Source organism: Rhinopithecus roxellana, chromosome 19, assembly GCF_007565055.1.
Source record: "Rhinopithecus roxellana isolate Shanxi Qingling chromosome 19, ASM756505v1, whole genome shotgun sequence".
NCBI lineage: Eukaryota > Metazoa > Chordata > Mammalia > Primates > Cercopithecidae > Rhinopithecus > Rhinopithecus roxellana.
The window spans coordinates 42105977-42126584 of NC_044567.1; the positions used below are offsets into that span (position 1 = coordinate 42105977).

General features: G+C 45.6%; 1 protein-coding gene and 1 pseudogene across 5 annotated transcripts; both read right to left on the reverse strand.

The window, feature by feature from the left end:
• Nucleotides 1–1497: 1497 nt before the first annotated feature.
• On the reverse strand, nucleotides 1498–7473 carry LOC104679594 (annotated as a pseudogene).
• Nucleotides 3020–20273, reverse strand: RDM1 (RAD52 motif containing 1). 5 transcript variants are annotated; one of them, XM_010385183.2, is made up of 7 exons: nucleotides 20132–20273; nucleotides 19568–19747; nucleotides 14659–14781; nucleotides 13719–13887; nucleotides 11685–11783; nucleotides 9656–9741; nucleotides 7559–7922 (listed from the first exon to the last, which is right to left on the reverse strand). In XM_010385183.2, the coding sequence occupies exons 1-7, from the start codon at nucleotides 20225–20227 to the stop codon at nucleotides 7821–7823; spliced, it is 855 nt and encodes a 284-aa protein (XP_010383485.1). In that variant the 5' UTR covers nucleotides 20228–20273; the 3' UTR covers nucleotides 7559–7820. The 5 variants fall into 5 exon arrangements, 3 of the variants coding, with proteins under 3 accessions (XP_030778585.1, XP_010383485.1, XP_010383489.1); XR_004054909.1 differs by lacking the exon at nucleotides 13719–13887 and having other exon boundaries at nucleotides 3020–7922; XM_030922725.1 differs by lacking the exon at nucleotides 19568–19747 and having other exon boundaries at nucleotides 3020–7922; nucleotides 20132–20252.
• Nucleotides 20274–20608: the final 335 nt, after the last annotated feature.

The following is a 20608-nucleotide window of genomic DNA, read 5'->3' on the forward strand; positions in this document are numbered from 1 at the left end:
AGGAGACTCAGAAGGCTGAGCTGGCTGCTCATGTTCACCGAGAAAAGGATCAGTCTCCACAGGAGAACATGGAGGCTCAGTTGGGGCCTCCTCTTGGGTTGCGGAAGTTTCCACCTCCTCTGGAGGGTAGGTTGGGGCCTCCTGCTGGACTGGAGAAGATTCATTATCCTTGGTAGGCTCTGAAGTTATGCTAATCTCTACATCCACAGGTTTAACTGTAATGCTTGGCAAGGTGTAATGAGCTCCATCCTTACCCTGAGGTTAAATTGTCACCCATGATTCAGTGGAGTTTGAGCTGCATTCTTCATAGAAGACTCCGGAGGCTGAACTGGGGTCTCCTGCTGGGTCTGAGAAGGTTCAACCTCCCCAGGAAACTCAGAAGGCTGAGCTGGCTGCTCCTGCTTACTGGAGGAAGGTTCGACTGCCACAGGAGGGCCTGGAGGCTCAGCCAGAGTCCCTTGCTGGGTTGCTGAAGATTTAATCTCCTCAGGGTGCTCTGGTATCTGAGCTGGGGCCTTTAATTGGGTTGAGGAAGAGTCCACCTCTTCGGGGTTCTCTGGAGGCTGAGCTTGGGCCATTCTACTCAACTTCAACCACACCTGTAACCATGCCTTTGCCTAGACTGTACTCCTATTTTTTCTTATTTGACAAGTTATAGCTAATCTTTAAGCCCCAGGTAAATTTTTAGTTGATTGATGCAGCTTCCCCTGACCTCCATAACTCAAGGATCACAGATTCTGGTGAATTCTAGCACTGATGGTCTGTATCATGTTTTAGTACTTTATTATTTACACCTCCATTTTTATGCTTATTGTCTTCTATCATTTTCATGTTCTGGAGACAGTGTCATACTTGTCCCTGGGTTGGACACAAAACGGGTGCTACATATAGAAAGTCAGGGACAAAGATGAGTTCTGGACATAACTAAAGAGCTAAGTAATGTTCACAGCCACTGCTCCTACATATACTAAGGACTGATGCAAGTATTACAGGTATTCACTCACCTAAATTTCACAACAATCCTAGGAAATGGTAACTAGCATAACCCCCAGTTTAAAGATGAGGAAATTGAGTCACAGAGAATAACTTGTTCAGGGTAACCAAGCTAATAAATGACAGACCTGGGTTCAAAGCCAGTAACCTGGCTCCAGAATTCACTCTTAACCACCTAGAACACTATCACTGAGACGGAGAGAGAGACAGAGTGCTGTAAAGAGGGTGAAGTGCAAATAGGAGGAGAGCAGCAGTTAAGCAACGATGTGATGGGGATAAAGAAAAATGGATAAGAAAAAGATGAAGAGCAATCACAAGTAAAAGACCAGAGAAGGGGCCTAACAGTAAAGGAGAATGAGGAGAAGGAAGAGATGACAGGCAACAGCGAAAGCAGAAAGTCAGTTGTCCCTGTGGTTTGGTGAGAAAAAGAAGGCGCAAGAAGGCCTCCAGGAAAAAGCTGCCATGTCAGGCAGCACACAGAGAACAATTGAGGAAAGGTGATTCTTACAAGATGGTGAAGGTGCCATTGTAGGTGCTGGGTTCTGGCACGGGCACTTGGTGGAGCCTCTGCTTTGGGCTGAGATCAATACATGACAGTGTCTCATCTCTGCAGGTACAGAACTCACATATGTTGGTGCTTGTGGAGACCTTCTGTTCCTCTTGTGCAGTTAAAGCCTTATTTTGAGCGTAACTTTCAGACTGAACCAATGAATCCTGAGTAGGTTCTAGTTCAAAGGTGGACCTCAGACTTCAGTCAGGTTTTGATGCTGAGTCTGAACCTGGTCTGGACGTGGAGCTGTAGTCTTGTCTGGGGCTGTAGAATGCTCAATGTCTACATGGGGCTAGAGTTACGGCAAGCCCCAGGTCTGGAGGCTGAGTTGTGGTCTCCTCTGTGATTGGAAAAGGTTCATCCCTGTAGTAGGTTCTGTAGTTATTGTAAGTTCCAAGTTCAAAAGTTGAACTATGACTTGGGTCTGGTTTGAGTGCTGAAGACTGACCTTTGTCTCATGGTGGAAGTGTCACCTTAGGGAGCTTTGGCAGAGAAGCTGTAGTCATCATGGCTCTAGAAGGTTCAACCTTTGTGTCCCGACCTGCAGGACAGTCGAACGGGCCCTGGAAGGGGGAGTGGGAATGGAGGAGACAAGAAAACACAAGAAATGGAGACAAGACAAACAGCCTGATCAAGTCTCGTTTATTGAGTGTAGGGTCATGCCTTATATAGGCTGGCAGGGGAAGAGGTTGGGCCAGGGCAGTGATAGGGGGCCGGGTCTTCTCAAATTACAATCGCGCATGCGCCGTGGGTTTGTACTTTTCCCGGGCGCGGGATCGCGCCTGCACCCTGGGCTGCATATCTTCCTGGGCGGGAAAATGTTTGCGTGCGCGCGGGAAAGGTTGGCGCGCCCGGGAAAGGTTGGCGCGCGCGGGAACAGTTTTGGCGCGCGCGGGAGAAACTTAGGCGCGCGTGGGAAAAGCTTTGGGCGCACGCGGGAAGGGTTTGTAAATAAAGAACCCGGGAATGTGCCCTCTTGTCTCCGCTTTGCGGAGATCAAGCAACAGAGGTCGGCTAATTCCGGGCCTCATGGCTCCGGACACCTTTGTAGTGAATTCTGGAGTAATGGTAAGCCTCAGATCCAAAGGTTGAACTGTGACACTGGCTGATGTTGGATGCTTAGCTTGATCCTGGCCTTGTGTTGGAACAGACATCTCATTATAATACCCAGGAGGGTAAACTACAACCTCCTTAGGTAGCTCTGGAGGCTGAGTTGGGGTTTTATGCATGGTTGAAGGTTCAACCTCCATAGAGGATTCTGGAGTTAAGGTAAGTTTCAGATCCAAAGGTTGAAATGTGACTTGAGTCAGGTTTGAATGCCAAGTCTGAACCTGGTGTGGATGTGGAAGTGTCACCTCAGGGTGCTTTGGAGGAACTATAGTCTTCTTCAGGGGTGTAGAATGTTCTACCTCTGTAGCGGGTTCTGGAGTTATGGTAAGTCCCAGGTACAGAGGTTTAACTGTAATGCTGGGTGATATTCAATGCTGAGCTCGATCCTGACCTGGTGTTGAAATTGTTACCTCTTGAAATACTGGAGGTTAAGGTATAACTTCCTGAGGATGCTGAGTTGGGGTCTCCTGCATGGCTGGAAAAGTTCAACCTCTGTAGTGGATCCTGGAGTGATGATAAGCCCCAGGTCCAAAGGTTGAAGTGCGACACTGGCCAGTGTTGAATGCTGAGCTTGTTCCTGACCTCGTATTGGAACTGTCACCTCATAATGAGCTGAAGGTTGAGTTACAACCTCCATAGGTTGCTCTGGAAGCTGAGTTGAATTCTCCATGGTTGGAGAAAATATATCCTCTGTAGTAGGTTGTTGATTCGTGGTAAATTCCAGATCCAAAGGTTGCACTGTGGCCTCAGGTTTGTGTGCTGAGCCTGCACATGGTCTGAAGGTGGAAGGGTCACCTCAGGGTGTTTTGGAGGAGCTGTAGTCATCCTCAGCATTATAGAATGCTCAGCCTCCATAGTGGGTTCTGGAGTTATGGTAAGCTCCATGTGTAAAGGTTGAAATGTGACACTGGGTGATGCTGGATACTGAGCTTGGTCTTGGCCTGCTGTTGGAATTGTCATTTCATAATGCTGGATACTGAGCTTGGTCCTGGCTTGCTGTTATAATTGTCATCTCATAATGCATTAGAGGTTGAACTGCAACCCCCTTAGGGGGCTCTGGAAGCTGAGCTGGGACCATCTACTGACTTGAAGGTTCTGCCTCCTTAGGAGGCTCTGGAGCCTGAACTGTGGCCTTCTGCTGAGCTGGAGAAGGTTCTGTCTCCATAGGGGGCTCTCGAGTCTGAGTTGGACCCTCCTGCTGAGTTAGAGATGGTTCCACCTCCTAAGGGAGATTTGGAGGCAAAGATGCGGCCATCTGCTGTGTCAAAGAAGATTCTACCACCATAGGGCTCTGAAGACTGAGCAAGCACTGCCTACTGGACTGGAGAGGATTCTACCTCTTCAGGTGGCTCTAAAAGCTGAGTTGAGGCCTGCTGTAGGACTGAAGATGGTTTGACCTTCTCAGGTGGCCAATGGCTGAGCTGGTATCTTCAGCTTTGGTGGACTGACCTCTGCAGTGGACTTTGGAGGATGACCTGAGGCTTCCTGCTGGGTTGCAGATGGTTCAACCTGCTTAGGGAGCTCTAGTGCCTCAGCTGGGGACTCTTGCTGGACTGGAGAAAATTCCACCCCTTTAGGGGAATCTGGGGTCTGAGCTGTGGTCTTGTGCTGTGATGGAGATTCAGTCTTTTCAGGAGAATCCAGAGGTGGGGAAGGGGTATCATGCTGGGTTGGAGAAAAGTCAGCCTACTCAGTGGGAATAGGATTGTCCTGCTGGACTGGGGAAGGTTCACTCTCCATAGTGACTTCTGTAGGTATGGTGAGGTCCATATCCATATTTTTAACTGTGGTATTAGGGAAAGTTGAATTGTTTCTGAATATTAAAGACAGATCTAGAGGCAAAAATACCATCTCATCATTCAATGACCTTACAAAGTCTGAGGAGAGCTGAGTTGGAGACTGAGTTGTGGACTCTTGAGGGACTGGAGGAAGTTCATCATTTTCAGGGGTATTTGGCTGCTGAATAATCATTTCTCGCTGGTCTTTCAAATGCTGAAACTGGTAAGGGGACATTGAGGACTGAGCTGGGGCCCCGCGTTTGGTTAAAATTTCAACCTGTTAGGTGAACTCTGGTGTCATGGTTACCATTTGATGCACAGGTTTCACAGTGTCATTGTGCAATGTTGGAGGCCGAACTTGATCATGACTTAGAGAAACTGTTACCTCATGATGCGCTGGAGATTAGCTACAATTTCATTAGGGATCTCTGAAGGCTGAGCTTGGGCCTATTGCTGTGTCGGAGAAGACTCAACCTCCTCAGGCATCTGTGGATACTCAGCAGCAGTCTCCCGCTGGGCTGGAGAGAGGTTCTCATCTTTAATTGAGATGAACTGAAGATTGAACTGAAGTCTGGAGATTGAACTGAAGTCTCCTGTTGAACTGGTAAAGTCATCTTCTGATGACTATGGAGGCAGAGTTGGGTCCCTGTGCTTGGTAGTGGAAGGTTCTACATAATTAACTGGCCCTGAGAGCTGAGCAGTAACCTCCTGGTGGATTGGAGAAGTTCCCACCTCTGCAGTAGGCTCTGTTGCTATGATAAGCTGCATAACTGGAGGCTTAACAGTGACATTGGGCAAATCTGAATGCTGAGCTCAATGGTGACCTGAGGTGAAACTGTTACTTCGTGATGTAAGAACTGGAGGCTGAGCTGGGGTCTCGTGCTGGGCTGGAGAAGATTCAACCTCCCCAGAAGACTCAGAAGGCTGAACTGGCTGCAAATGCTCACTGGGGGAAGAGTTAGCTTCCACAGGAGAACGGGGAAGCTCAGTTGGGGTCTCCTCCTGGGTTGCAAAGGGTTCCATCTGCTCTGGAGGCTGGGTTGGGGCCTACTACTGGGCTTGAGAAGATTCTGCCTCCTTAACAGGCTCTGAGGTTATGATAATCTCCACATCTACAGGTTTAACTGTAATACTGGGTAAGTTATAATGAGATTGATCCTCAACGGGAGGCTGAAGTGTCACCTCATGATTCAGTGGAGTTTGAGCTGTACTCTCCATAGAGGACTCTGAGGCTCAGCTGGGGTCTCCTGCTGGGTCTAAGAAAGTTCAGCCTCCCCAGAAAACTGAAGGCTGAGCTGGCTGCTCCTGCTCACTGGGGGAAGGCTCAGCCTCCACAGGAGGACATGGGAGCTCAGCTGGGTCTCCTTCTGGGTTGTGGAAGGTTCTACCTCCTCTGGAGGCTGGGTTAGGGCCTCCTGCTGGGCTTGAGAGGATTCTGCCTCCTTGTTAGGCTCTGAAGTTATGGTAATCTTGAAATCAGCAGGTTTACCTGTAACGTTGGGCAAGGTAAAATGAGCTCGATCCTTACCCCGAGGTTGAACTGTCACCTCAAGATTCAGTGGAGTTTGAGCTGCACTCTCCAGAGACTTGGGAGGCTGAGCTGGGGTCTCCTGCTGAGTCTGAGAACCTCCCCTGGAAACTCAGAAGGCTAGGCTGGCTGCTCCTGTTCACCTGGAGAAGGTTAAGCCTCCACAGGAGGAACTGGAGGTTCAGCTGGATTTCCTTGCTGGGTTACAGACGTTTTCATCTTCTCAGGGTGGTCTGGTATCTGAGCTGGGGCCTTTAATTGGGTTTAGGAAGAGTTCACCTCCTCGGGGTACTCTGGAAGCTGAGCTGCGGCTTGTTCCTGGCTTGATGTAAGTTCCTTACCTGGCTCTTGAATTATCGTAAGCTCCACATCCACAGGTTTGACTGTGACACTGGGCAAGTGTGAGTGCTGAGCTTCACTCCAACTTTTAATGGAACATTTACCTGATGATGTATTGATGGCTGAGCTACAGTCTCTTCTGAGGCAGGCAGCTGCTGTGCTGGGGCCTCCTGCTGTGTTGAAGAGTGGAGCCCCTTAAGGGACTGTGAAGGCAGAGCTGGGGCCTCCTGCTGGGTTGAAGAAGGTTCTACCTCCTCAGGGAGCTGTGGAAGCCGCACTGGGGCTTTTTGCTGGAGTGAAGAGGACTGGATCTGTCCTCTGGATTTTGAGTTTCAGGCTCTAGATGGAATTGAGAGCCCAACTTGCTCAGCGGGCCCTGGAGGCTAATCTGAGTTTACCTGTTGTTCTGGAGGCAGGCTGCCCAGATATAGTATATCCGTACTTGAATCTAAATACTCATCCTGTAAAGTTTGTTTCTGACGCTGAGGTTTTGATATAAATCAGTGTGGAGTTCCAACAAAAACCTTAGCAAGCCTCCGATGCTTAGCTAGATCTTTCTTCAGGTTTTTGGGCAAAACACTAATCTTCATTGCTTTTGAATTCTGACTATCTAGAGGTGGAACAAGTATTTCATATGCCTGATAATCTGCAGCCTGATCTAGACCTACAGTTTGAACCTTACTTTTGAGGCAAAGAGGCCGAGCTAGCGTCTGGTTCTGATCCCAGTCTGACATTGGAACCAACTCTGGGAGCCCTTCTTGCAAGTCAGCTTGTCATTCAGATCCTGGTGTACAACAGCGAACTTCTCTGGCCCCAGGGGCAGCTCTCCAGCTGGATCCGTGTCCAGGAATGGAACCAAAGTCTCAGTCGGATCCTGAGTGGAGGCTGACATCTGGGTGGAAGTAAAGGACCCCAGGTTATCAAAGCCCCCCGGGTCTGTATCGGGGTGGGGGTGGATAAGCGCATGGGGAGATTCCGGGGAGAGATGGCAGGAGCGCCAAGACCAGGGGTCAGTTGGCCTCAGGGGGTCAGAGGTCAGCTGGAGTGGGCCCTGGATCTGGCTGAGCCTCCTGGACTAGTAGCCACAATAGTTGTCATGTGAGGAGGGACCGTAGGGACCACACACGCAGCCGGTATATGACATAACTTGGCGTCCCACACTGAGCTGGAGCCATTATGGCAGCCCAGAGATGCTCGCACACCTAGCAACCTTGCGCCCCTAGCAACCATGGCCCCGCCTCGTCCGTTATTTACCATATCTTTATTTAGGCAACCTTTATTAAGTTCCGTTCCAGATTTGCTCCTCGTCACCAGGGCGATCTTATCCCACAATCAGGCCCAAGCCTCCCTTCCTGCTCCACCAGAACACCCTTTCCCTCCCCTTCGCCAGGAAAGATTTGGGCGGCTGACCTAGGTGGTCCCAGGACTCCAGCAGCCTACAGTGGTGGGGCGGGGTTGGGTAGCAGCATGGCAGAGCTTCCCAAGGAAGTTAGGCGACCTCGCCTCGGGATATTCAGAAATGCTAGTCAAGTTCTGGCAGCCTGAACTCTTCCTCCTCCAAGCTGAAATCCGAGAGATACTCTTCCTCCTCTTGGCCATACTGCTTCCAGGGAGAGCAATGGACCTGCAAAATGTGCAGTTAGGGTGGCAGGCAGAACGCACAGTAGGGTCATTCATTCCAAAATATTGCCATTTTTGCTAAACTTTTGATATCCTTTGTTGCATGTTTGATAATTCACCACTCTATTAGGTAGGAGCTGCCAGGGAGTAAGTGAGGACCCCAAATTTTCTGTAGGAAGGGTTTTGGGAGGCAATTCAGTCTGGGAGAGAAGTCTGAACTGTCATCCTGCCTTAACACAGCCATTACCCTAGAAATTACAGTGCCACTCTTCAGAGGTCTACCCTGTGTGCACACATGGAGAAGAGGCTTAGGTTGTTAAAGTCAGCATGTTAAATAATTTCCTGAAATGTGACTATAACTAGAACCCAGCTGACTTCCTCCACAGCCATTGTTACCTATTGTATTTCTCATTGTCTGGCACAATCACCAGCATGCGAACTCTAAGAAGGTGCTTCATCTTATGCCAGTGCCTAGCATAGGCATATGGTGCTGATTAACGGCTTTACAATGGAAGGGATTCCAAGACTCGCCTCATTTAGGGGTAGATCTATTATTATAATCAGATTTCTGAAATCAATGCTGACTTTCTCTCACATTTCACAGGAAGCTAGACTTCTTAAAGCTTGAAGTTTCCTTCATGGGTTTTACTTAAATTGAATTGAAATAATTATTTTACAGGGAAAAACTTCAAAAGAAAACACTTTGCAACTTTGGGGTGAAAGTTAAATAAAACACTCTAGCCCCAAATTAAGTTCCCACTGAAATAAAACACTTTTGCTCCTTTAAAAAAAAAAATTCCATATGTAGTAAATAATGACTGTTTTCTTTCAGAGATTAATTTAGAAACTTAACCCCTATTTAAGAGCTTTCATATACAGTCATGCGTTGCTTGCCATGTGAGGAGAAACTTGAGAAATATGTTATTAGGGGATTTCACCCTTGTGCTAACATCATAGCATATACTTCCACAAACCTAAGTGGTATAGCCTACAGCACACCTAGGCTATATGGTATGGCCTATGGCTCCTAGGCTATAAACCTGTACCGTATGTTACTATACTGAATACTGAAGGCAATTGTAACACAATGGCAGGTATTTGTGTATGTAAAATGGAAAACATACAGTAAAAATACTGCTTAAAAGATAAAAAATGGTATAGCTGTATAGGGATAGCTCCATTATACTCTTATGGAATCACCATCATATATGTGGTTTACTGTTGACTGAAACATCATTTTGCAGCACATGATTGTAATTGATTTACAGAAAGATCTTCAGCAAAATGGTCTACCCAAGATATAAGGAGATATTGAGATCCAGGTAATAAGCCATATTTGAAAGGCATTATAGTTTTCGAAAACTGTAGCACGATCATTCTTAAGGCCAGTTACTTTTCCCCCATATCTCTGGGATCCTGTTTGAAGAAAGTTCTAAAAAGGCTTATGTTCAAGCAGCCTGGCATCCCTAAATCCTAGGGGAAGACTAACCCCTCTCCTGTGTCCACAACTGTAATAACACTCTGATAGTCCTCAGTTCTGCTCTCCAAACTTCAAATAAGGGGTCAGAGTCAAAGGTCAAGACTTCAGGAAAAGCCCCAGAAATACTCTGCACTCAAAAGTAATATCCGTTTCACATTTTCCTAAGAATGAAACAAATCGTCCTCCAAATTATGCTGCTTGTTTTGAATTATGGTTACATTGGCTATGTTAACCCCTGAGTTTTTATCTCCACATACTTGAATTAAACCGTGTAGTTCTTCTTCGCATCTGACATCTATGATGTCTTCACTGGGTCTGTACTCCACAGCTATTTTACCACTTTCTGAAATAAAGTTAGCAAGGATCAATTAAGAATCTTTTTCATTCTAAAACATCCTGCATATAATGGTAGCACCCCATGAACATTCTTTTGGCTTCTAAAAGCAGAAAGTAAGAGCATTTTCCTGGAAGTTTCCTTATCTCCTCATCTCACACTTCAGTTTTTTCTTTCTTTCCTTTTTTTTTTTTGGAAGACACGGCCTCACTCTGTCACCCCGGCTGGAGTGCAGTGGCGCTGTCATAGCTCACTGCAGCCTGGAATTCCTGGGATCAAGTGATCCCCCTGGCTCAGCCTCCAGAGTAGCAGGGACTATAGGTACACACCACTGTGCCCGCCTAATTTTTTTTTTACAGACACGGTCTTGCTTTGTTGCCCAGGCTGGTCTTGAACTCCTGGCTTTAAGTGATCCTCCTGTCTTGGCCTCCCAAAATACTGAGATTACAGGTGTGAGTCACCATGCCTGGCCTCACACCTCAGTTTTTAACATATATATGAAATATCAACCATATTTTGTACAAAGGACGTTATGATCTTACAGATAGGAACTAAGGAATAACATAAGAAATAAAAAATGTGGAAACCAAAATGTTCAATCATAATACGATGAAATGGTAAGGCATCAGGTGGGGGTCAAAGCAAGTTCAAATTTGGAGAAGAGACCACTGGGCTAGTAGACACTTCACATTAGAAGCAAGGGCCAGGTGTCTGCGCCCTGAGAACCAAAATTCATTCCACCAGATACAATGAACAAAGCTTCTGAGAGAGAGAACATTTGAACATTTTATTGGCAGACACAGGCCCACATATTCTTATAGACAATAGAACTACCTTCAAGGCAAACTAGAGCCATAAGGCTTTTGGTCTAAGAAGTTTTCAGTGTGTGCAAGAGATACCTTTGTATACTAGGGAGAGGTAAACAACCCACACACTTTGTTTGGTTCTTAAAGGTTGTTACTGAGACTTAACAGCTGATGATCAAGGAAGTAAGACTTTCACTAGAAGGGCTGTTGTCCAGGTTGGAAAGCTGAGAGCAATCAGGGCCACCTCCTACAAGCAAATAAAGGTCTGTGGTAACTTAATTAGGATCTCTCAGTCTCTAAGCCTTTAGGGCTGTGAAGCAGAAGAGCAACTCTGTTCAGGGACTCTTTGCTAATCATCAGGCTTCCTTTGGGCACAGCCTGTAACATTCGTGCCACTGTAGAATTCAATAGGGAATACAAGCAATGCCATTCAATAGCATAACCAATTCCAAGGCTCACAGCAAAGCAGCTGATTGTTGTATAAGAATCATACTTGCCCAATGTGTCAGTGCCAGAAGTGAAAGCTGAAATTGAATTCTTGATTCAGGAAACAAAATCTAATAAGCTCTTCGGCACAGAGTTTATTTATTCAGACAGAAATCAACAATGACAATAATAGTTAATATGTCTGCTTATCTTGTAAGTGTAGTTCTGAGTTTTTACATTTGTCATCTTATTTACTCTTACAATATCCTCCATAAGGCTGACTGAATTACTAACCCCAGTTTGTAGATGAAGAGACTGCAGCTTAGAGCTATTAAGTATTTTCAAATCTCTCTGGCTATAAGACCTAAAATTGCATTAAAAATCTAAGAGACAGAGTTAGGACTCAAATCCATGTGTACAAAGCTTATAATCACTATTCTATATGATAGGCAAGCAATTAAAGAAGACCTGACTTAAACATTTTCTGTGGGAACTGAGGCAAGTCGTTTCATATCTGTTAACTAGGAACAGTATTTGCTGTCGCTTTTTTTCCACAAATGTCACACAGAATTTGAGCCTGTTGCTGTGAAATAATTTAGCAAATGAAAGCATACTATAGAGTGCTTTAGATATCAGTATTTTTATCCAATTAACTTTTCAAAATGAGTTTATTTGCCCATTGAAACTGAAGTACTTCTAGGACGATCAAGAGAGTCTTACCTAGAACAACAATCAACAGTTTCTGGAATGCGTCTGACAAAGCCTTCTGAATAGCAAGCTTCTGGGCTGTCTTCCTTTTCATAAGGAACGATAATGGTCCTAAATCCAACCAAAACAAATAGATTTAAGATGCCTATCTAAATGATAATTGCTATATGTTTAAAAACTAAAAATGCATCCATGGTTCTTAGCTCATAACCTTTGTGATTAAGGGCAGACGGCACAAGGATATGGTTGAATGGCTCTGTTAGAGGTACATCCTGGCAGGGCCCATTTTTACGCCTCCATCTAGTAGGGAAGTTCCTGAAGTACTAGAAGGGAGATAAGAACCAAGAACCTGGCACATGTTTCACATCACCCAGAGATTTCAAATTGATCAGTTAAGGCTACATTCCTACAGACCCTACCCTCCTGTGCATCAAGGGCTGGAATCACTCATCGAAAAAGGTTTGGTTGGCTGGACATGGTGGCCCATGCCTGTAATCCCAGCACTTGGGGAGGCTGAGGCAGGTGGAGGCCAGGAGTTCAAGAACAGCCTGGTCAATGTGGTGAAACTTGAGGCCAGGAGTTCAAGAACAGCCTGGCCAACACGGTGAAACCCTGTCTCTAATAAAAATGCAAAAATTAGCCAGGTGTGGTGGCACACACCTGTAATCCCAGCTACCTGGGAGTCTGAGACATAAGAATAGCTTGAACCAGGAAGCAGAGGTTGCAGTGAGCTGAGATCAGGCCACTGCACTCCAGCCTGGGTGACAGAGTGAGACTGTGTCTCAAAAAAAAAAAAAAGAAAAGAAAAGAAAAGGGCTAGGTGCGGTGGCTCATGCCTATAATCCCAGCACTTTGGGAGGCCGAGGTGGGCAGATCACTTGAGGTCAGGAGTTTGACAGCAGCCTGGGCAACATGGTGAAACCATGTCTCTAATAAAAATACAACAACAAGAAAATAGCCAGGTGTGGTGTTAGGCACCTGTAACCCCAGCTACTTGGGAGGCTGAGGCAGGAGAATTGCTTGAACCTGGGAGGTGAAGGTTGCAGTGAGCCGAGATCATGCCAGTGCACTTCAGCCTAGGCGACTGCGTGAGGCTCCATCTCAAAAAAGAAAAAACTTTGGTACAGATAATTTGGCTCCTCCCTGGGCATCACCCCCGGGAGCCTACTCTACTCCATTAGCCTATAGCCCTGCCTCTGACTTCAAACCCTAAGCCTGATGGTCATGAATACTAAAAAAATACTCAACATTAGTATCAATTGAGTACTCTTTCTAGATTATCTATATTATACTCTTTTTTGGCTGAAACCCTTTTATGAGTAAAAAAAAAGAACTGAATGTTTACACAAAAGTTTATGTAAATCTTTAGATGATGACCTGGCATGGTAGCTCATGCCTATAACCCCAGCAACTTGGGATCCTGAGGCAAGAGGATCTCTTGAGGCCAGGAGTTGGAGACCAGGTGGGACAACACAGAAAGACCCCACCTCTAAAAATAATAATAATTAGCCAGGTGTGGTGGTGCATGCCTGTAGTCCTGGCTACTCAGGAGGCTGAGGCAGGAGGATCTCTTGAGCCCAGAAGTTGGAGGTTACAGTGAGCTATGATCATGCTACTGTACTCTAGCCTGGGCAACAGAGCAAGACCCTGTCTCTAAAAAAGTAATAAATAGATTTTAAAAAAAAACAAAAACTTTAGATGGTTTTGCTGGGATAACCGAGGGCTACAAGAGACACATATTTGAAGAACTATTTTAGCTTGAAGCAAGTTCTTAACCAAAAACTGTAAAAACATTACTTCCTTCTTCCTCCTAACTTTCTTGGTAGGAAGTCAGCTGTACGATTTTAAATTTAAAGGTTCAATCAGGTATTACCTAAAGTAAAACCCTATACTGTAAGACAGAAAAACTCTGCCCAGGACTTGAATAGCTCAGAGAGGGAAGGGCTCGATATGTATCCAAAAAGATGACTTTCAAAAAGTAAGAAAAAAAGAAAGATCCTTTCCACACCAAATCCCTACCCTCCTCCACTCCCAATGAAAACAGACCTTCCTCCACCTTATCCACAGGCTCCTCCACCAAGCCAATGCCAGGACTACTGCAATCATAGGCTGGCAACATCACCTCTAAAGCACAGAAGAACTTCAGGCTTTGCTTTGGAAGTGGCACCATGCTATCTTCATTTTCTCTTTCTTCAAGGTCAGAAAGCTCCTGAAGCTGTAAGGATATTTAATGTAAGGTCCTTCCTAGGATCTTAATGTAGGCTTCAAAATGTTTTGTTATTAAAAGTAAAAACTTGGCCAGCCGTGGTGGTTCATGCCTGTAATCCCAGTACTTTGGGAAGCCGAGGTGGGCGGATCACGAGGTCAAGAGAATGAGAGTATCCTGGCCAACATGGTGAAACCCCGTCTCTACTGAAAATACAAAAATTAGCTGGGCATGGTGGCGGGCACCTGTGGTCCCAGCTACTCGGGAGGCTGAGGCAGGAGAATCGCTTGTACCCAGGAGGTAGATTTTGCAGTGAGCCGAGATAGCACCACTGCACTCCAGCCTGGCGACAGAGTGAGACTCTGTCTCAAAAAAACAAAAAAAAAAAAAACGAAAAAAAAAAAAAAAAACAAAAAGCAAACAAAAAAACAAAAACAACAACCAAAAAAAAACAACTAAACTCCAGTCATTCAAGCTAACAGTTGAGGTGTCCTATGGCTTCAAAACCAAGTTAGATTTGCAAATGAGTTGCTAGATAGAGACAACCATTTTTTATTATATGCCACAAAAACAGTGGAGAAAATTATGGATACCACCATCCTAGTGACTGAGATTATTAATTCTAGGTAGCAGGCCAATTCAGACATGTTCACTTATCCTCAATGGTAGAGGCCTCTCACATCTCCTCCCTACAATCCAGTTCAATACTTCTGTCTAATATCTAGGATTTCAATGTTGAAAGGAGAGTGTGGTTAGTGAAAAAAAATCTACAAGGTTTACCTTGATGATCCTTTTGGACCACCCATTGAAACCAAAGTAGTAATTCGCCAGTTCTTGGCATCGGGAACTGTTCAGGGCAAGGGCTTGATGTTGAACTGCCTTATGTCTGGTGCCAAGACGAACCTAAAGTCATAAGAGATAGACTCATAAATATCACAACCTGCTAGAACTTTTATTTTGGATACTTCTGACATTTGTCAATACCAAGTATGCAAAGAAAAATTGTTTCAGTCTTCCCATTCAGTAGCTCCTGCTTGAGAATATGACCTGAATATAGATAAGATGAACCCACCACCCATCCCCCTCCCCAAGTTACTAACCCCTGTTAAAAGATGAAATACAATAGGGTGCAGTGGCTCATGTTTGTAATCCCAGCACTTTGGGAGGCTGAGGCAGGTGGATCACAAGGTAAGGATATCGAGCCCATCCTGGCTAACATGGTGAAACCCTGTCTCTACTAAAAATACTAAATATTAGCCAGGCATGGTGACATGTGCCTGTAGTCCCAGCTACTCCGGAGGCTGAGGCAGGAGAATCGCTCAAACCTGGGAGGCAGAGCTTGCAGTGAGCCGAGATAGTGCCACTGCACTCCACCCTAGGCGACAGAGTGAGACTCCGTCTCAAAAAAAAAAAAAAAAAAAGAGGAAATACACATACTTCTACACATTTTACAAGCATCTGAAACAACTAGAGGTTTATGTGCATTTATAAGTGTCTTTGAGAATGCAAATATCTACTGTTCTTATTTTACCCATTTTTGTGGATTTCTTACATCACAAGTTCTTTCCTGTATGTCTATTTCATTTTTAAGTATATTATATTCATGAAATTCAAATGATACAAATAAAGTCAAATTTATTTGTATTAGAAATTAATAAGAATTAACAGTAATGTTAATTCTTTTCTTTTTTTTGAGATGGAGTCTTGCTCTGTCACCCATGCTGGAGTGCAGTGCTGCGATCTCAGCTCACTGCGAGCTCCGCCTCCCGGGTTCACGCCATTCTCCTGCCTCAGCCTCCTGAGTAGCTGGGACTATGGGTGCCCACCACCACGCCCGGCTAATTTTTTGTATTTTTTTAGTAGAGACGGGTTTCACCATGTTAGCCAGGATGGTCTCGATCTCCTGACCTTGTGATCCGCCGGCCTTGGCCTCCCAAAGTGCTGGGATTACAGGCGTGAGCCACGGCGCCTGGCTGAAGTTAATTCTTTATTGATTTGTTTATGCACCTTCCTCTATCACTGGTTTACAAGCTCCGTAAGTCCCAGATGAAATCATAGCTTTTTTCACTTCCAGAACCAAGCACAGTTCTTGGCATATAATAGAGGACAGATGATCTGTCGACTGAATGAATAAAACAATGAGCAAGTAAAAATTGAAATTACTTTCTCCAACCGAAAAGAAGGAGAAATGCCTGTTGGGAAAGAGAAATGAAGACCAATTTTTAAACGTTGAGTGCTACTGGCGAGACCGGCCTGTATCACGAGTCACAGTGGAGCCTTTCTGGACAACCAGGAAGCTTCAGAAAAACTCTTGAGCCCCTGGGTGGCATAGACAGTTGTCAGCTTGGATAACCTTGCCACAGTTCTTGGCGGCAACCATTTTCCTTCATTTCACAAAAAAATAAAAACAAAAACAATAAAACACAAAAAACCCTCTTGGCCGGGCGCAGTGGCTCACGCCTGTAATCCTGGCACTTTGGGAGGGTGAGGCGGGCAGATCACTTGAGGTCAGGAGTCCAAGACCAGCCTGGCCAACATGGAGAAATCTTGTCTCTACCAGAAATACCAAAATTAGCTGGGTGTGGTGGTGCACACCTGTAATCCCAGCTACTCTGGAGGCTGAGGCAGGAGAATCACTTAAACCTGGGAGGCAGAGGCTGTAGTGAGCTGAGATCATGCCATTGCGCGCCAGCCTGGGTGACAGAGCAAGACTCCATCTCAAAACAAAAACAAAAACCCAAAAAGCAAAAACAAAACCCTCTCAGGTGCCTTAGGCCTTTCCTTGATTTTATTTTAAAACATTATTCTCTTTTCTGCATTTAAAAAGGCAAAAAAACAGAAACTAAATGTATGTGCTAAAGTAAAAAAGAACACTTAAACTAGATAACAGTAGGGGGTGAGTAGTAACCCAAGGCTTTGGGTTTAGTAAACAAATAAATCTAGTATGAACGCCCTCTCCTCTCACCTGTCTATTGAGTTGTAGAACATTTCCTTCATTACTGTCTCAGTGATGGGCTTTATGCTGTGAAATTCTCAAAACCTAAAGCTTATGAAATGGTCTCAATGTCCAAAGAGCACTAAAAACTCATTACTTGCAAAATGATACCAAGTAAATGTTTCATAATCTTAGTTGCACCTTTATAATATTTGAGTGGCTATGTGAAATGGTCACAGGTTAGAAACAGACCATAGTTCAAAAGTTAAATAATATCTTGGCCGGGCGCAGTAGCTGACGCCTGTAATCCCAGCACTTTGGGAGGCCGAGGTGGGTGGATCTCGAGGTCAGGAGATCGAGATCATCCTGGCTAATACAGTGAAACCCTATCTCTACTAAAGAATACAAAAAATTAGCTGGGTATAGTGGTGAGCGCCTATAGTCCCAGCTACTCGGGAGGCTGAGGCAGGAGAATGGCGTGAACCCAGGAGGTGGAGCTTGCAGTGAGCCGAGATTACACCACTGCACTCCAGCCTGAGCGACAGAGCAAGACTCTGTCTCAAAAAAAAAAATAATAATAATAATAAGATCTCACAGGTAATCATTTCAGTCACAGGAAGTAGAACCAGGATTGAAGAGGGTGTTGAACAGGCTAAGAGGGCACTGAACAGGCTACTGAAGTGGGAGTAGTATACCTGGAGTCATTACTAAGCAGAGTTCTCAGATTTGATCAAGGTTAATTCAATGAGGAATGGAATATAGACAAGAATAGGCAGCAAGATTAGTAGGAAGCAGTCAGATCAAGTAGCCAATTAGGAATTGAAATGGTCCTTGAAAAGGGAAAGGTGACTGAATTGAGGCATACAATGAGATATCACTCTGTGGCTCTGGGAAAGTAAAATTGGTTGGCACGTTAATATGGAATAGGGTTTCTACAATGCCGCTTAAAGAATGTTCCCATGCTCTCAGAACTGAAGGGAGTTCTAAATAGGCAGTCTGTGAGCCATGGTGAGCATGATGATGATGATGATGATGATGATGATACAGTCTCCTTTATGTAACAGCTGGCAGAAGACTTGGTCACACCCACACATTTTAAATTCACATAAAAGTAAATATATAGGCTGGGCACGGTGGCTTACGCTTGTAATCCCAGCACTTTGGGAGACCAAGGTGGGTGGATCACCTAAGTTCAGGAGTTTGAGACCCGCCTGACCAACATGGAGAAACCCCGTCTCTACCAAAAATACAAAATCAGCCAGGCATGGTGGTGCATGCCTGTAATCCCTGCTACTTGGTAGGCTGAGGCAGGAGAATCGTTTGAACCCGGGAGGTGGAGGTTGTGGTGAGCTGAGATCACACCACGGCACTCCAGCCTGGGCAACAAGAGTGGAATTCCGTCTTTAAAAAAAAAAAAAGTAAATATATAATATATGGCTGGGCATGGTGGCTCACACCTGTAGTCTCAGCACTTTGGGAGGCTGAGGTGGGCGAATCACTTGAGGTCAGGAATTCAAGACCAGACTCACCAACATGGCGAAACCCCATCTCTACTAAAATAAAAAAAATTAGCCAGGTGTGGTGGCAGGTGCCTGTAGTCCCAGCTACTCAGGAGGTTGAGGCAGAAGAATCGCTTGAACCCGCAAGGCAGAGGTTGCAGTGAGCCAAGATCATGCCACTGCTCTCCAGCCTAGGTGACAAAATAAGACTTCATCTTAAAAAACAAAAATAAAAAATAAATATAGTTGGGCATGGTGGCTTGTACCTAGCTACTTAAGAGGCTGAGGCAGGAGGACTGCTTGAGGCCAGGATTTAGAGACCAGCCTGGGCAACACAGGGATACTCTGTCTCTAAAAAAATTAAAAAGTGAATATAAGCAGAAGTCTTCTGGCGAAGATTTCATTCATTCACTCATTTTTTAGAGATAGGGTTTCACTCTGTGGCCCAGGCAGGAGTGCAGTGATGCAATTATTATTACTCATTGCACCCTCAAACCTCTAGGCTCAAGCGATCCTCCCACCTCAGTCTCCCAAGTAGCTGGGACTACAGGTGCATGCCACCACACCTGGCTGATATTTAGTTTTTTATTTTTCTTTCTTTTCTTTTTTTGAGATGGAGTCTCACTCTGTCACCCATGCTAGAGTGCAGTGGCACAATCTCAGCTCACTGCAGCCTCCACCTCCTGGGTTCAAGTGATTCTCATGCTTCAGCCTCCTGGGTTCAAGCGATTCTCATGCTTCAGCCTCCTGAGCAGCTGGAACTACAGGCGCATCCCACCATGCCCGGCTAGTTTTTGTATTTTTAGTATAGATAGAGTTTTGCTATGTTGCCCAGGCTGATCTCAAACTGCTGGCCTCAAGTGATCCGCCTGCCTCGATCTTCCAAAGTGCTGGGATTATAGGCATGAGCCACGGTGCCCAGCCTTATCTTTAATTTTTTTTATAGAGACAGGGTCTCACTTTGCTGCCCAAGCTGAGATTTCTTAAAAAGGGACAGCATAAAATGACATGAGATTTAGCTCAGCAGGTTTTAGTTCAACCTCAAGTTTCCATAATTCTTTTCAAGAACCTTAAACAAGTCACTCAACCATCTTGCGTTTGAGTTTCTTCATCTAAAAACCCCAGAGAACTGGAAGATTAGTGTGGCAATGCATCTGAAAATATTCTGTAAACCAGAGTGCTAGACAAATGCTAACCTATTACTGAATTCAGCACTTCATTCCAGCGGAGCTAGGAATTCCATATTTGGACCCACCTTGACTGGAGATTTCTGAAAAAGCTGCTTCCGGTCGCATGCCTTTTGGGCTCTGCGGGCAGCCCTTGCTGAATAAAACTTAATGACGGCATAGAAACCAGGATGGGCCACTGCAGCATTTGGGAAGACCCGGACTGAATATAGAAGGCCAAACTGGGAAAATGCTGTGAACAGAGAATGCTGCGGGGGTGGTCCCACCCCAAGTAAGTACATGAAATCTCACGCCCAGAAAACAAAACCGCACATGCCCTCATATTCCCCAAACCCCTCTTCGCGAAGGATGCTATTCAAAACACTTTCCACTTAATCAACAGGTTTTCCTCTTAAAATCCTAAACTTTAAGTAGCACTGGAAGGTAAAACGTGCTGTCGGTGGAGAGATACCTCTCCGGGACTCTAAAAATCGTTCGGGGGTCGTTTAGTTGTCAGTTGGGATCCCTTTTAGAATTAAGAGTCCTTCAGCAGAGGCTGAGGCAGGTAAGGGTCTGAGGCAGGGCTCCGGAACTCCCAGTCAGCGGGTGGGGCGGCTTTCTCCATCCCTCCCTCCTTTCTGGCCCCGGCTCACATGCAAAGCCTCGGCCGTGGGTCCGGAGCTCAGTTGCCACACTAGCAAGGTTTTGTCACTCTCGATGGGAACCGCAAAAGGAACCAACTCCGCCATCCTCCCTCCACCTCACCTGCGCGGCTAACCGTCGCCCCAGCACTGCGCCTGCGCAAGGCACGCCCGCGCTTTTTTAAAAAGAGGCGCATGCGAGGGGCGGAGCCGGCGCTCGGATCGCTCCCTCGCCCCTCCTACCTAGGGCCGGCCTCTGAGTCTGTTCCCCTCCTCCAGCCACAGCCCCAAGATCCCTGAGTTCAGAGCTTGTTTTCAAAGCATGTTTAGGGTAAAGTCCCAAAATGGGCTGACAGGATGGAAGGGTAGGGACATGTTTACAGCAGCCAGCTTCGTCTTCACTCTTGAAGGAGATTCGGGTACTAAGTATTAGCACTACCTACTGAGCTTGTGGGAAATAACCATGAAAGATGCAATCTTTTGACAAGA

Excerpts from the sequence above, each read along its gene's own strand:
- RDM1 (XM_010385183.2), bottom strand. The coding sequence starts at position 20,227 with ATGGCGGAGTTGGTTCCTTTTGCGGTTCCCATCGAGAGTGACAAAACC. Across the intron at positions 14,782-19,567 it reads TTCAGAAATCTCCAGTCAAG|GTTCGTCTTGGCACCAGACA; the intron begins GTGGGTCCAAAT and ends TTATGACTTTAG. Across the intron at positions 7,923-9,655 it reads AACTACACGGTTTAATTCAA|GTCCATTGCTCTCCCTGGAA; the intron begins GTATGTGGAGAT and ends CACATTTTGCAG.